General features: G+C 38.3%; 1 protein-coding gene and 1 long non-coding RNA gene across 5 annotated transcripts; both read right to left on the minus strand.

Annotated features, from left to right (window-relative positions):
• Positions 1-243: 243 nt before the first annotated feature.
• LOC139786034 (uncharacterized) lies at positions 244-5,637 on the minus strand. 4 transcript variants are annotated; one of them, XR_011722162.1, is made up of 6 exons: positions 5,097-5,637; positions 4,115-4,515; positions 3,850-4,008; positions 2,550-2,809; positions 2,397-2,458; positions 244-2,280 (listed from the first exon to the last, which is right to left on the minus strand). It is a non-coding gene; the product is annotated as an uncharacterized lncRNA (long non-coding RNA). The 4 variants fall into 4 exon arrangements; XR_011722163.1 differs by having other exon boundaries at positions 4,115-4,535; XR_011722161.1 differs by having other exon boundaries at positions 2,550-2,804; positions 4,115-5,637.
• Positions 5,638-7,091: 1,454 nt separating this feature from the next.
• On the minus strand, positions 7,092-7,556 carry LOC139786033 (uncharacterized). Its single transcript, XM_071725195.1, has one exon. It carries the CDS (start codon positions 7,554-7,556, stop codon positions 7,092-7,094), a length of 465 nt encoding a protein of 154 aa, XP_071581296.1.
• Positions 7,557-16,925: the final 9,369 nt, after the last annotated feature.

Below are 16,925 nucleotides of genomic sequence, written 5' to 3' on the forward strand. Positions count from 1 at the left end.
TCCTGCGTTAAAAACTAAAGTTACGATTTATTTAAACATTATTGGTGCAATAACTAGGTAAAACATTAATTTAAACATACATGTGTAGTTTAGACAGGATATAAATCCAGGTCAGAATTACAAATTTCTTGAATGTACCAGCATTTAATTATACAGTAAATAATATATTTATTTACAGTTACAATAGATTATACATATTAAATAAAACTTGATTTGGTAAGTATGAAGTAAATAACAACAATATAATAGTTTTATTAAATGTTTATTTAGCAATTATGTTTTCATGTATGTATAAGAAACGTAGCATATTCACATATTCATTTTGTATGTGTGTGTTCATATGTGTATGGTCAGAGGTACGAATATATAATACTGACGGGTTATATTACTGCTTAAAAATACGGCTTAAAAATAATTATGTTACTGTCTCGGTCTTCTGCCTCGTCTACCCCAATGGTAGTTAGCTGACGACATCTTTTTTCTTGTCGTCGTATCCCCGCGGCTCTGCCTCTTGGTCTTCGAACTGTAAATATGCTCATGTACCATAGCGTTTGGTCCAAAGCGTTTGGTCTGCACTATGCGATCGTGTTCTTCTCTATTTTAAAAAAGGTAATTTTGTACGAATATCACGCCTTTTTGTAGTATTACGCATTTTATAAACAGTATGTACAGGGTGTTATTTCGAGGTATAATACTACCACTTTGTTTTTTTTTTCGAGTATTATTGACAATGCGATCAAGTGCGATTTTTTGCGCATTTTTATTACAGACGTTCATCATTACATTAACATAACAAAGTTTATACTTTCAAGGTACATGATGATCGTTTTAAAATGGTATCTACCTGTGAGATCTTTAAGGATTATGCGCAGTGTTCAAGCTCCCGCACGGAGCACATTAAGCTAAATTAGTCTTCGTTATTTTATTTTTATCTTGCAAATAGTCTTTATTTCTCCTCTCTCTCGCGAGCTTACCGATTATTAATATCGAGTCGCCGCAAGCGCTTGGACACTTCGATAAGATTAAAGCGATCACAGACAGAGGCATTCCGGTAAACGAAACGCCGCGAACTCCCCAATAAATACAGAGGCTAATACTTCTTTTTTTTTTAAGGATTTCTAATGATATCCGTACCGCACGTAGGGCGTTCCCGTCGTTGCGAAACCGTTTCACGACTCGGAGGCTGCAAATGTAGCGAGTCGAGTTTGTAACGCAAGCTCCGTGTCCCAATTCGTTCTAGATACGCTCCTCTCTACCTAATGTAATACATTACTCGCGTAAAGTATCGCGCAATTGTAATTGTACGTTATAATAAATGTAGTACAAATAGAGAATATACCGCGCGCGCGCGTGATGTAAAATTGTAAGAGTAGACCTAAAAGGTAGTAAAATCGTAAAACGTAAATATCGTAGAAAAGTTTCGCGAAAAAGCAAAGGCTCGTTCCAAAACAATAGCGGAAGGCTTATGAAATAGAATAAAAAGAAAATATGATAAAAAATTTCCTCATACACATTCTCCGTTAAGCTCTGATATTTGTATGATTCTTCGTCCTTATGTTAGTTCGTCTATCGATTATCTGCAATGTCAGTAAGAAAGCATTTATACTTCTAGTAGACCGTCGTGTTATAATTCTGAAGGCACTGTTCAAAAGTTTATTACATTTCTTGGAATAACGGGTCTTCGCAAAACACCTCTTCGAATGGTGCGACAAGGAGAGTCGTTATAAACATCGACATGACCATTGCACACGCCTCCTTCGGTCTATATCACAAAATTCAAAATAGAGTAGTCTCAACTTGACAGCCTGTGCCACAATGCCAATGCCGTATTTGTCGGGTCTGTGATCGGTTAGGAATTATCGTGAGCTAGCAAAAATCGATGGTCAGAATTCAGGCTTATGATACGCAATGGCCGGTGCATTTCCATTAATTATGTCATATCAATATCGTATCATTATATTACACAAACGCTTATTAATTTAGAGGCACATTGCTAAAGGTCTCGGTTTTTTTTCTTTTCAAGTTGCTCCCTACATTAATGAACTTATGACAATTAGCTAATTACGATTATTCAATATGAATATGAAAAGATACATGTACAATAAACATGATTAATCTAATTCAATATCATCCTCACTTCCTTTTGCTCTTTACTTTCATTCGTTTTCTCACTCCAATAGACTGTTCTGCGTTGTCATCCTCGTTGCCACCACCGCGTCTTCGTTTACCCGACTTTTTGTTCTCTTCAATGTTTTTCATGTCCTAGGGTGTTACAATATCCTGAAAATAATTTTAAGTAATATAACAAAACCCTAAAAGTTAAACCTATGGTTAAAATAATATATGGAATTTTAAGTAAAAATGCATTCAAATTTATATATCTAAAATCTACTTACACGTAGGAGTTGATAATAATCTCGTTGATTGGAATGTGGCTTGGATCAGTCAACTCGCGAAACTGTAATATAATAATAAATTGATTCAAATTTTCGGATACATCACTTCATACGATTCTTTCACACGATGACGGTTAATGTTAATTTCCTTACCTTATTATTATGTTTCGCGTGTTCTATACTTGTCGTCATAACGAAACATCTGACCGAGACATTGCGCTTCTTGGCTACCTGTATCTCTTTCTCGAAGCTGGATCGGGATTGGTATTGTCTATAACTATACTTTTTCCTTGATTCAAGTATATTGTTGGACTGCGGCAATGCACTTCTGCCAGCTGCCTAAAGTGTCTCTGTTGACGTATCCGTATTCCTTCAGATAATTCTTTGCAAAATGCGATTTTTCGGAGTCTGGACTGCCGATCATAAGTACCACTTGTTAATGGATATCTATAAGCACGAGGAAAGAGCGGGTTCACATTTGACGTTCACAATGATATTCGTGTTATGCACGATGCTTCTGTCGAAATCGAGGAATCACATGCCGGAAAAGTTTTACTTAGGTATTTATCATTAAAAGAATACTTTGTATAATTCTCTTTTATGTTATTTTTTTATTTTTTCTCATTAGATCATGGTACCAGAGGAACAAACACATTTTTCCAGCGAGTAGATGGGAACCTTTTGATCCAACGAAAAGTTACGACAAGTATACAGTGTCGGATAAAAATAGGAAGAAAGATAAAATCTGATAAACTTAGATTCAACGAATTGTCCAATTTCGTTTAAAGGATTCAGATTCAAAGGACTGTAAATATTAATAACCAGATAAATAACTTTGTTTCATCGTACAATTGATTCATTGTTCAACAGATTGTAATATATATATATATATATATATTACAATATATATACGCGTATATATATATAGCTACATTGTATTTTTAAGGACTGTGATTTTAATTCATTTAGTTATGTGATAATATTTAATTCATTTACTCGATTATGTAGCTCTACTAAATTACAGTCCTTTGAATCTGAATCCTTTAAACGAAATTAGACAATTCGTTGAATCTAAGTTTATCAGATTTTGTCTTTCTTCCTATTTTTATCCGACACTGTATACTTGTCGTAACTTTTCGTTGGATCAAAAAGTTCCCATCTACTCGCTGGAAAAATGTGTTTGTTCCTCTCGTATCATGATCTAATGAGAAATAACATAAAAGAGAATTATACAAAGTATTCTTTTAATGATAAATACCTAAGTAAAATTTTTCCGGCATGTGATTCCTCGGTTTCGACAGAAGCATCGTGCATAACACGAATATCATCGTAAACGTCAAATGTGAACAGAGGTTCGCTTTTTTCTCGTGCCTAATCGCAATATTACATACATTAAAATAACATGCCAACATTGTGATATTGCTTCATAAGTTTTATCATTTAGTATCTTTACCTTAGTTACAATAAAATCGTAAAACGTATAATGGTGCGGTAATATAAGAAAGATCCTCCTTGACATACATTAACTGATCTGCCATTACTGTTTTAAGCTCGCTGAATTCACGCCTCAAAACTTCTAAACATCTCTGAAGAAGCTGATAGATAGAATTACCTGTATGTGAAAATTTAATAATTTATGCAGTAGAACATTATATATCACGCCAATGTTACTCCAAAAGTGACACTGGAGTATTTTAATAAATCACTAAGACATTCACCTTTCTTCATTATAACACTCCGACGATGGCCAGATCCATCCCAATAACTGAATGTGATCTCAATTTCTTCTTCCTTCAACGCGTTCTGCTTTCTAGCCCATTCTTGCCTCAATTCTTCCTTAAGTTTATTTTCCTCCTCCTCCCTTTCCCTATCTGGCAAGAAACTTGTATCTACATCTGGATTTTTCTTAATCTTCTTAATCGCGGGGCCATCAGATTGCACATTTTCTGACTGCAGGGATTTTTCGGCATTGTCTTCGTCAGAAGACATCTCAGCTACATCTTCGGCTTCGTCCAGATTAAAAGACAAAGCTTGAATCTGTCTCTTCTGTTTGTTCTTTTCTGTCTGCTTTGCCGCTAACGTTCTTTCCTTTTCCTGCTCTTTTTCACGTTCCTTCTATCTATATCAAAGCATAAAACACTGGGCAAAAATCACATAACATTTAGAGCACTGGGCAGAAATCACACACACATATATATGTATATACATTTAGGAAAATTATTTCATATAGACGTTAAACTTACATACATAGGGAGCTTTCCAGCAAGTGACACAAGCCGACACAAACGTCGTTCTATCTTTCTTTTTTGGCATTTTGGAGTAACAAAGACAAAACGATACCTGTGTCGACTTGTGTCGCTTGCTGGAAAGCTCTCATAAATGAATCTCGCGTTTTATGTAAAATCGCGTTTTATGTTAAATTTGTAAGAAATCGGTAATCTAACCTATACTATGTTTACGCGAGCGTTACTTAATTCTGTAGTAACTTACGAACGATACGATAATTCCTCCGCATAAACTGGAGATTTTATAGTAACTACGATGATATCGTTCGTATAAGTTACTACAGAAGTAATACTCACGTAAACGTAAACTATTACAATTCCTGTCACATGCACTTAGTCGCGTAAAAGAGTCACGGTGCGGTCACGCTTCGCGTCGTATAATAATAGGATAATTATATGTAAATAAAACAATTACCTTGAATCAGAAAAAATATTAATCGTCGCGTCGCGTAAAGAGTCACGGTCGGTCTCGCTCCGGCTCACTACCGTGTCTCTCGATAGGTTAACTGAACTGACAGTGACAGCGCACTGAACGCACTATCTGCACTGCGCGCAGTACACACACGTATTAACTGAACTGACTGTGACAGCGCGCTGGCGAAAGCGCCGCCAGTGTCGAAAAAGTGAAAAGGACGCGATTCCAGCCAATGAAATGATGGCATGGCATGGCATGAGAGACGGTCGACGTAGAAGAAGAAGTATCTTAAAAATAAATTTTCACATTTGGACTTTGCGTCGCAATATCTCCGCTCGTAGGGCACGTAGCGGAAATATTATAAGAGAAACCCCCCCCTAATTCGACCCCAAGCTATCAATCAAGCCTACTTAGAACTTGATCCGTTCACTCGTTATCGAGATCTCAACATCTTGAGTACTTGCAACCCGTCGCGTCGCGTAAAAGAGTCACGGTCGGTCTCGCTCCGCGTATACTTGGCGCGAGACACTACCGTGTCTCTTGATAGAACTAGAAAACAATTTTTATTTAAATATCCGCCATATTGAATGCACCATTTTGATTTTTGCAATTTTGATTGCAGATAATGTAATCAACAATCTCTTAAACGTTTTAATATAATTTTTAACAAAAATTATATTAATTTTTAATTTTGGCATCCACCATACTTCATTTTCGCTATTTGAAATTTCTTAATTGTTGCAACATATTCACAATTAGTAGCCTTAAAAATATTTATTCATATGTATATCTTGTGCAAATCAGTTCATGATACTTACATTTATTCATATTTACTGGTACGATATATAATATATATTTCTTGTTTATGGTGACCATATTAAATTTATTATAATTAATTTTAAAATTTTAATATTCTTTATTTGTTGCACTTCTGCAATGTTTTCGAGTGTAATATTCTCTAAATCACTAGAAATTTTTATTACGTTTTTCCTGTACTTCTTCAAATAATTCACCGATTGGTAATAAATGTGAGTCTATAATTTTGCTTCCATGTAAAAGAATTTTGTGCACTAAAGCAAATTCATGATCTGCGACATCAAAAACATACATATACGCAATTTAGTACAAATCGGTTTAATGCTTTCTGTTTTCCAGCCGCTATATTACATCCACCATTTTGAAAGAAAACCCAATTCAAAAATCGGCTTCGACAACATTGTTCGAAATTAAATAAGCTTCAATTTAAAAAAAAATGCATTAAAATTGAATAAGATTTGAAGGCTCTAGACAATTACGAAACACGATTTCTCATTTTGCCCCACTGTGCGTCGTAGCGGTGAGATTCCGACGACGGGCCGTGGCGCCGTACGGCAAATCGGGCTCGTGCGACGACCGGTCCGATGACCGTATACTTACGAGACAATGCTAATGATCCAATTAATGGGTATTACTGTACATGTCAGTCTGGAGCTTGTACTTTAGGTACATGTGCACACGTTGCCAGCGTCTTATGGTACCTAGGTTTTACATGACATCAAGAGAACATCAAATACCCTAATACGTCATTGCTCATCACATTGGATCCTGCAGACCGAGAACCTTCAGATGATCGAATGTTGAGATTACGATGAATAATACGCGCGCGCACGCACGCACGCACGCACGCACGCACGCACGCACGCACGCACGCACGCACGCACGCACGCACGCACGCACGCACGCACGCACACACACACACACATACACGCACTCACACGCACGCACGCACACGCACGCACGCACACGCACAAGCACACGCACACGCACAAGCACACGCACGCGCACGCGCACGCGCGCGCGCACACACACACACAAGCACCTGTACACCCACCTTAATCGTAAGCAGAATCGTACATCGACATCGACTGCACCCGCACTATGCTGCAATAAGGTATGAAAAGTTCAACTTTGGGGTGCTGTATCTCGAAAACTACTCGTCATCGGACTTTGGGCCTATTAACACTTTTGTTCTACGTGTTGAGAACTACCACATATTAAATTTTCAAAAAAATTAGCCGAAAGCCATTTCCCATAAGGATTCTGCGGGGTCTTTTGTTGGACATCGTTCAATTTTTTGTTATAAATCCGAATGTCTTTCTCAAATGGAAACTCACCATCAACATTCTGAAAGACCATGGCTATTTCATTAGCTCGTGGAGCATTGTATCTTCTTTGATTATGTTGAGGATCATTTCGAAAGCACAACATCAAGTTTGGGGCTTGAGTGCCTCTCAGATTAAGATCTTGTTCAACTTGATGCATTATCTTCAAAGTCTTGGCAAATTCATTGCATTGGATTATGAAGCATGACAGATCTCTCATTAGGGCTGGATCACACCCTTGGTTGGCTTTGTTATTCATTCTATGATGAACAGCTTCTTGCGTATCCAAAAAGTAAAGCATATCGCGGGGCTTGCCCATCACCTGGGCGCATTGCCGTCGAGGTCAAATGATGATATTGCCCATGAATCTTCAAGCAATAAGGAGCAAGGTTCACTACATCCAAGGGATTCCTATTGCCTGGGGCCCATGGAGGCCATAGCTAATGCACTGTTATATGAACGAATATTATCACGGAAATTCTTAGCTGGAGCATCTTTTCCTATGTATAATTTTTTAAGAAATTCAAGAAAATTTATGGGTTTTAATTGAAGCTTGCCCTTTTGGCAACAATATGTAAATTTTCCATCCTTAGGCTTCTCACATGCAAAATTTAACGATTTGCAAAATTGGCATTCGATATTTATTTGGTCAAGTGTGTGAACAGGCACATTCATTTCATGGCTTTTGGCAATTAACGCAATGTGGTGACTCAGTTGTCTGGCTTAGCGCCTTCTCTGAGCATTTCTCTGGGCATCAGCTTCAAGTCGTTGAGACCTTGTCTCATCATTTTTATCGGCCCTCTGCTGGGCATGTCTCTGGGCATCAACTTCCAGTCGTTGACACCTTGTTTCAGCATTTTTATCGGCCCTCTGCTGAGCATGTTTCTGGGCATCAGCTTCCAGTCGTTGACACCTTGTCTCAGCATTTTCATCGGCCCTCTGCTGAGCATGTTTCTGGGCATCAGCTTCCAGTCGTTGACACCTTGTCTCAGCATTTTCATCGGCCCTCTGCTGAGCATATTTCTGGGCATCAACTTCTAGTCGTTGACACCTTGTCTCAGCATTTTCATTGGCCCTCTGCTGAGCATATCTCTGGGCATCATCTCCAAGTCGTTGAAACCTTGTCTCATTATTTTCTTCGACTCTCTGCTGAGCATGTCTTTGGGCATCAGCTTCCAGTCGTTGAGACTTTCTTCGAACTCTCAATGTTTCGTCTTTGTCTTGAACGGCTGCCTTTACGACTCACTTTCTGCAAATTTTCACCTTTTCTGTTGCGAGACATTTTATCAAAATTGACCTATAAACCGTTGTGTGTTATTATTACATATACTGATTTTTACGTTTATATTTTTGCATGCCTGCACGTTCATGCGCTAAATATTGAACGCCTACATTTGTCTGCTTGGACGTACATTTACTAAAAACTTACTGTGTAGTTAAGGATGTATCGGACCTATTTTCAAAATAGTACAAAGTAGTTAAAAATTTGTAAGATTATTCTTTTAGTCTTCCTGATGTGCTTCAAATAAGTTGAAACGAATCCACTAAACGGTTGCTAAGTTATGACGATTTAAAGAATGCATTAGCGGTGTTTCAAATATATTCAGAAATTGCTGAAATTTTGAGATGTTTTTTAATTAAATTAAAACTAACACACTCTGTTAAATTTAAAAAATTTACTAAACGATTTAAGAGTTATTTAATTTTAAAATTGATCAAATTAACATTATCTCTTATAGAGAATCGACATTTTTGCTGCAAATATAAATAAAAAAGTTAAGATATTTCTAAAACTTTTTTTATATGTCAAACATACATCATTGTTATTGTATTGTAAGTTCTAATTTTTTTTTGCTAAAATCTTTTTTATTTTTGATTGTTTAAACAATACTAATTTTTTGAATGACCTAAAAACATACTCAAACTGTTAATAATGATTGTTCCTAACATATAACAAATTTTGAGTTGTTTCACATGCATGCAAAGTCTTCATTTTATTAATTTTTTATTTAAAGTTAACTTTTAGCACGGATTTTTACGGTTTAAAGGATGTATTGGATGTAATTCAAATATATTCAGAAATGGCTAAAATTTTGAGATGTTTCTTAATTAAACGAAAAATAACATACTCTATAAAATTTAAAAGTGATTTACTAAACAATTTTAGAGTTATTTAAGTTTAAAGTTGATAAAATTAACATTATCCCTTATAGAGAATCGACATTTTGGCTGTAAATATAAATCTATACTATTATATAAAATCCTTACGGGTGGCGTATGTTTGTGAATTTTTAACTTAAAAACTATTGGACCGAATTTTTATCACAAGTATATAAAATAGAGGTAGAATTTTCCGGAAAGTGCTATAGAGTGTGTAGTTTTTTGTTATCTATTTTCTGGAAACCGATTTTTTTAATTCTTACGGGTGGTGAAATTAAAACAATTAAAAAAATCAGTTTCCAGAAAATAGATAACGAAAAACTACACACTCTATAGCACTTCCCGGAAAATTCTACCCCTATTTTATATGGTTTTAATACAAATTCGGTCTATCTATACTAATATATAAAATCCTTACGGGTGGTGTATGTTTGTGCGTTTTTAACTTAAAAACTATTGGACCGAATTTTTACCACAAGTATATAAAATAGGGGTAGAATTTTCCGGAAAGTGCTATAGAGTGTGTAGTTTTTCGTTACCGATTTTCTGGAAACTGATTTTTTTAATTTTTTTAATTCTTACGGGTGGTGTATGTTTGTGCGTTTTTAACTTAAAAACTATTGGACCGAATTTGTATTAAAAACATATAAAATAGGGGTAGAATTTTCCGGGGAGTGCTATAGAGTGTGTAGTTTTTCGTTACCGATTTTTTGGAAATCGATTTTTTTAATTTTTCTAATTTTTCGGGAATTAATTGACCGAATCTTAAAAAATTGTATATAAAGTAGGGATATAATTTTACGGGGAAAGAGAGAGGGAGAGAGGAAAGGAGGGAGAAAGAGAGAGAGAGAGAGAGAGAGCGAGAGAGAGAGAGAGTGAGAGAGAGAGAGAGAGAGAGAGAGAGAGAGAGAGAGAGAGAGAGAGAGAGAGAGAGAGAGAGAGAGAGAGAGAGAGAGGGAGAGGGGGGAAAAGAGAGAGGGAGAGGGGGGAGAAAGAGAGCGAGAGAGAGAGGGGGGAGAGAGAGGGGGAAAGAGAGAAAGAGACTATTTGCGTGTCTTATTACATATGTCCTCCGGGGCGAAGCCCGGGTAACCAGCTAGTAATTTATAAATTTCTTAAAAATTTTTTATATGTCAAACATACATCATTAATATTGTTTTTTAATTTCCAATCTTTTTGCTAAATTCTTTTTTATTGTTTAAACAATACTAATTATTTAAATGAAAACAAAAACATATTCAAACTGTTAACGATAACACAGGACCACAAAAATTTTTTTTGAAAAGCAACTGGGATCAGAGTAGGTGTTTCTTATAGATTTTTGGTCACTGAATCCGAATTCGTAAACCGTTTTGCTCCATCACGTCTAGATTTTTAGATAATCGAGAAAAATAGCGGAAAATCTGTGAAAATTGAAATAAACATTTAAAGAAAGAGCAAAAGTATAACATCAAAATGCGGTCGCAGAACTGATTTAAATATATTTTGGTAAGTTAAATAAAGTGCAAAAAAGGAGGATGTTAAAAAAGGAACGAATTTCGCCCAAAAAGGTGTAAGTAAAAGAAATAGTGTTTTTTGTAGATCTTGATCTCCTGAATACGATAAAGCTAATAAAAAGTTCGTGGTGCTTAGGGAACACCTTGAAAATTGAGCATAAACGTGGTGTATTTACAGAAATTCGGATGAGATATATGCTATATCATAAAATGTACTGGTGAAAGATTTGTTGGGGAGAGGGAAAAGGGGGAAGAAAAAGTGTTTTGTGTGCGTGTGTGTGTGCATGTGTGCGTGCGCGAGTGCGGGTGCGTGTGCGGGTACGGGTGTGTGCGGGTGTGCGCGTGTGTGTGCGCGTGTGTGTGCGCGTGTGTGCGGGTGTGTGCACACTCGCGCACGCGCGCACACACCCGTATCCGCACACGCACCCGCACCCGCACCCGCACCCGCACCCGCACCCGCACCCGCACCCGCACCCGCACCCGCACCCGCACCCGCACCCGCACCCGCACCCGCACCCGCACCCGCACCCGCACCCGCACCCGCACCCGCACCCGCACCCGCACCCGCACCCGCACCCGCACCCGCACCCGCACCCGCACCCGCACCCGCACCCGCACCCGCACCCGCACCCGCACACACGCACACACACACACGCACGCACACACACGCACACACACACGCACCCGCGCACACACACGCGCACACATACACCCGCACCCGCGCACACACGCGCACACCCGCACCCGCACCCGCGCACATACACACACACGCACACGCACCCGCACCCGCGCACATACACACACACACACACGCATACGCACCCGCACCCGCGCACGCACACACGCACACACACGCGCACACATACACCCGCACCCGCGTACGCACACACGCACACACACACACACACACACACACACGCACGCACCCGCGCACACACACACACACACACACACACACACACGCACCCGCGCACACACGCGCACACCCGCACCCGCGCGCGCGCGCACGCACGCGCACACACACACACACACAACACTCTTTCTTCCCCCTTTTCTCTCCCCAACAAATCTTTCACCAGTACATTTTATGATATAGCATATATCATCCGAATTTCTGTAAATACACCACGTTTATGCTCAATTTTCAAGGTGTTCCCCAAGCACCACGAACTTTTTATTAGCTTTATCGTATTCAGGAGATCAAGATCTACAAAACACACTATTTCTTTTACTTACACCTTTTTGGGCGAAATTCGTCCCTTTTTTAACATCCTCCTTTTTTGCACTTTATTTAACTTACTAAAATATATTTAAATCAGTTCTGCGACCGCATTTTGATGTTATACTTTTTCTCTTTCTTTGATGTTATACTTTTGCTCTTTCTTTAAATGTTTATTTCAATTTTCACAGATTTTCCGCTATTTTTCTCGATTATCTAAAAATCTAGACGTGATGGAGCAAAACGGTTTACGAATTCGGATTCAGTGACCCAAAATCTATAAGAAACACCTACTCTGATCCCAGTTGCTTTTCAAAAAAAATTTTTTGTGGTTTTGTGTAATCCTTCTTAACATATAAAAAAAATTTTAAGTTGGTTGACATTTACTAAAGGATTTAAGAGTTATTTAATTTTAAAGTTGATAAAATGAACATTATCCCTTATGGAGAATCGACATTTTGGCTGCAAATATAAATAAAAAAGTTATTTAAATAACCCAAAAACATACTCAAACTATTAATAATAATCCTTCCTAACATTCAAATATAGGTAATTATATAGAAAGAGGGCAATTTCACGTATGACCTTGACCTTGTCATATATTGTCAAGGTCATCGTTCAACCTTGACTTTGAAAAAAGTTGCGGTCACAATCCGTTCAAAAGTTATGAAGTATTAAAGTTTCCGTTTTCTTACAACATACATTCTTCTTACAGCGTGTTTACATACACTGACAATGGGTTATGTGTGTATTTTGATCAGTATGGTTTAATCGTTCAAACTGAAACGTCGTGAAAATGAAATTATATCAATTTTTCCGCGTTATCGATGATAGCGAAGCGTTATTGGATTTTTTAATTCAACACAAAATTATTCGCGACTCAATTATTGGGAGAAATTGCGATTCGTTGTTAACCATCAATCGAAAGTCATTATTATTTTTCAATATATATACTTTTCAATATACCAACCATTTTCTGCTTTAATAAAAAGCATAAACTACCTTCATTGTTCCACGTGTAACTCTAAAACAGCTATTAATTAATTGATCGAATGATATTGGCATTGTATCGTGATTTCGTATTGTACAAAACGGAAACTTTAATGTTTCATAACTTTTTAACGGATTGTGATTGCCACTTTGTTCAAAGTCAAGGTTACTCAGAACGATGACCTTGACAATATATGTCAAAGTCAAGGTCATACGTGTGAGGTTGCCCTCTTTTTATATAATTACCCAAATATATTCAGAAATGGCTAAAATTTTTAAATGTTTCTTAATTAAATTAAGAATACACTCTATAAAATTTAAAAGTGATTTACTAAACAATTTAAGAGTTATTTAAGTTTAAAGTTGATAAAATTAACATTATCCCTTATGGACAATCGACATTTTTGCTGTAAATATAAATAAAAAAAAATTTTTAATTGTTTGACATGCATGTAAAGTCTTTATTTTATTAATTTTTTATTTAAAGTTAATTTTTAGCAGAAATTGTACCTACCATACATCCTTAAAACTTATTTCTTCTCTAAATATTGAATGCCTAAATTTGTCTGCTTGGACGTACAGTCGCGCATACTGTATAATTAAAACTTACTTGCTCTTTTCTTTCGTTGCAGTTAACGTTATTTTTCTTACTATTATTTTTAGTATTAATTTCTGGTTTCTCTTATTATCACGTCTGCTTAAATCTTTATTTCTTTTTTCCGTTATGTTCTTTCTGCTGCTATTCTTTCTCTCTCGTATTTATTCTGTTTTAGAAATTAATTTTTTTTTATTTTAGATTGTTTAAACAATAATAATTATTTATATTTAAAGTTGATAAAATTAACATTATCCCTTACGGAGAATCGTAAATATAGGCTAGGAGCGATGACGAATACACGCGCCCTGTCGCCCATTGTATTTGTGCGTGCGCGTCGGGCTTTTGCAAGAGAGGGAACACTTACTTGTTATTCTCCTTTCTTCAGATGCCGACAGCACGCTATCGCCCGAATCCACGATGGTGTAAAGGAAGAAATGGCAGGATGCTAAAACTCAGAGTAGATTTCTCTCAAAAATTCTGCCCGATATATGTATAGGCTAGGGGCGATAACGAATATACGCGCCCTGGGGCCCATTGAATTTGTGCATGCGTGCCGGGCTTTTGCAAGAGAGGGAACACTTACTTGTTATTCTCTTCCCTTCAAAATCACAATCTATCTCCTTAATAAATATTTTCTATTACAGAACTCACTGATCTATGAAAACTTTCAAGACAAACAATTGAATATCAACCACCGAAAATCGAGATTAGGGGAGACCGGGGCTAAACCGCCAACGGGGTTGAACCGCCAAATCAAATATCTCGGAACCTGTGTATTGTGCGAACTCGCTATTAACATTGTAAACGCTGCTTATGGTACCCATGTGACCAACGGAGTTTCGGCAGGTTACCTGCCGTGTTATGATTTTTACGAGGGCAAACGTGTTTTCGGAAGGTGAAAGTGAAATTTTCTGCGCGTGGAAATATTGTAATATCTGCAATAATGTTTGCTCTCCAAATCTCGAGGTACGTGATTATAAAGAGTAATGCATGCTGAACACGAATCCAGTGTAGTTTTTTCATTATCGTTGATGTCTAATATTTCGTGGGCGATCAAACCTGAAACTTATGTTTGGGGCTTATCCGCCAGTAAGCATCCGGGGCTGGTCCGCCAGTCTGGTCACTGTGGCGCGCCGGGCGCACGACTTCAGCTCACGGCGATTTCAGGTTAGGTTTCCCTCGAGCGTGATTCTGTCTTCCCTTGCACGTGCGTCAGTTTGTGTAGGAGGGAAACGGGTGTTTTGGCCGACCGAAAAGATGGCGGACCGTTGTTTTCGAGATCGCTCACGCTCACGGCACGTCGGCGAGGTACGGCGAGGCACGGCACGGCTCTGAGATCCCGCGATTTCCGCGCGAGAGTTGACATGCCGCGCGCGCTGTAGATCGTCCCGACTCCCGGCCGCGGTAAATCGTCGTTGTTGGTCGTTGTGTCAGTGACAGTCGCGCGTGCGACCGCATCGTCCAGCGTTCGCCGCATCGTCTCGGCGTCATTGTCGCCGCCGTTGTAGTGGTGGTGGTGTCGGTGGTGGTCATCGTCGTCGTCGTCGTTGTCGTCGTCGTCGTCGTGGTCGTGGCCGTTGTCGTCGTGGTGGTCGTGGCCGTCGTCGTCGTGGTGGTCGTGGCCGTCGTCGTCGTGGTGGTCATGGCCGTCGTCGTCGTCGTCGTCGGCGCGTCGAGGAATCGGCGCGAGGACGCCGTCGAGTCGGTAAAATGGTCGCGCTCCACCGCGAGCTTTTCTAACCCCCCTGTCGCTATTTATCGCTCCCCCGCGAGAAACGCGGCTTGGTTAGGTTGCTCGAGGGTCCGCGCTGATCCTATGGCACCGGAACGCCGTCACGCGTATTCCCCGTGGTTGCCCGCGTTGATAATGTGACGTGCCGTTGGAGAGTTTACGATTTGGTTAACCTCTGTATTCACGTGCCTAAATTGTTTTATGGAATAGGTAAAACAATTATTTTTTATTAATGTTTTGCATAAAAATTTTAAATAAATTTTTATATTTTTCTCTTAAAAAACAATTATTAAAATGTATCCTATAATTTTTCAGGATTAGATGTACGTATATGTATTGAAAATGCAGTGTGGCGGATTAGCCCCGGGGGGGGTGGCGGTTCAACCCCGGCATTTTTGAGATTTCAATTTTTCCACCGTTGTCGTTTTTGCTCTATACCGGTTAAACAAAGCAACATAGATAAAAATTTCCTATATAAATTTTGTAGCTAAAGGTTCAATCTTTACAGTGGTATACCACATTTAACTAAAATTATTTATTTTCTTGTTAAAAATCGGCACCGAAAAAAAACTGGCGGTTTAGCTCCGGTCTCCCCTACATATAACATATTTTATTCCAAACTATCGACCTACATATAACATGTTTCATTCCAAACTGATCGATCCATGAGCGATACCTTTTGTTTCTCTTTTAATTTATATTCCTTTATATTAATTTTTATTCATATTTTATTATATTTATTTATTATTAATTTTAGTATATCTACTAGCATGCCTCGCGGCTTTGCTCGCGACCTCATATGCATGGTTCTCATACGCGTAGCTTTTGCTATTTTTTAATTTTCAATATTACAAACTTATATTTCGAAAATAAAGCATTTTTGCATATAATATGCCGTATCTCAGTTTTGTGTCAATACCGCCGGCATTAGCATTACCCAAGATGTACCACGTGGAGGTTGCCTGGTCGGATTTACACCTCTTGTGTATGTGTGTGTGTGTGTTGCGCGCGTTTGTCTATATATGTGTATGTGCGCACGCGCTTGTATGCGTGCTTGTGTGTGGATGCGTATGTGTGCGTGTCCGTACGTGCGTATGTGTGGGTGCGTATACGTGTGCGTTTGCGTGCGCATATTCGTGTACGTGTGCGTGTGCGCATGCATGCGTGTATGTATGTGTACGCATGCGCGTGCGCTTTTGTTTGGTTTGTGTATATGTATCTATTTATGCACGCGCGCATGCGTTTTTCCGTTTTTCCATTTTGCACGGGTACACATCCTTTTTGACTTTGACACTAAACTTTTGTACGAAACTTTTTTCTTTTAATTAAATTGCTTTATTTCCCAAAAATATGTTTGCAACATATAACTCACTCATTTCTTTATACAAATTTTTTTTTATTTTTGATTGTTCCATTTTAAACTTACAAAACTTCTGGACAAATAATATTTTTCGATTTCCTGTTTGCTGGTAGTAAAATATATTGATTTTCTG

Source organism: Temnothorax nylanderi, unplaced genomic scaffold (assembly GCF_030848795.1).
Source record: "Temnothorax nylanderi isolate EJ_2023f unplaced genomic scaffold, tnyl_v1.0 TNYL_tig0941_pilon, whole genome shotgun sequence".
Classification (NCBI taxonomy): domain Eukaryota; kingdom Metazoa; phylum Arthropoda; class Insecta; order Hymenoptera; family Formicidae; genus Temnothorax; species Temnothorax nylanderi.

What these genes read in the sequence shown, in the direction of transcription:
- LOC139786033 (XM_071725195.1), bottom strand. Translation starts at nt 7,556, where the DNA reads ATGGGCAAGCCCCGCGATATGCTTTACTTTTTGGATACGCAAGAAGCT.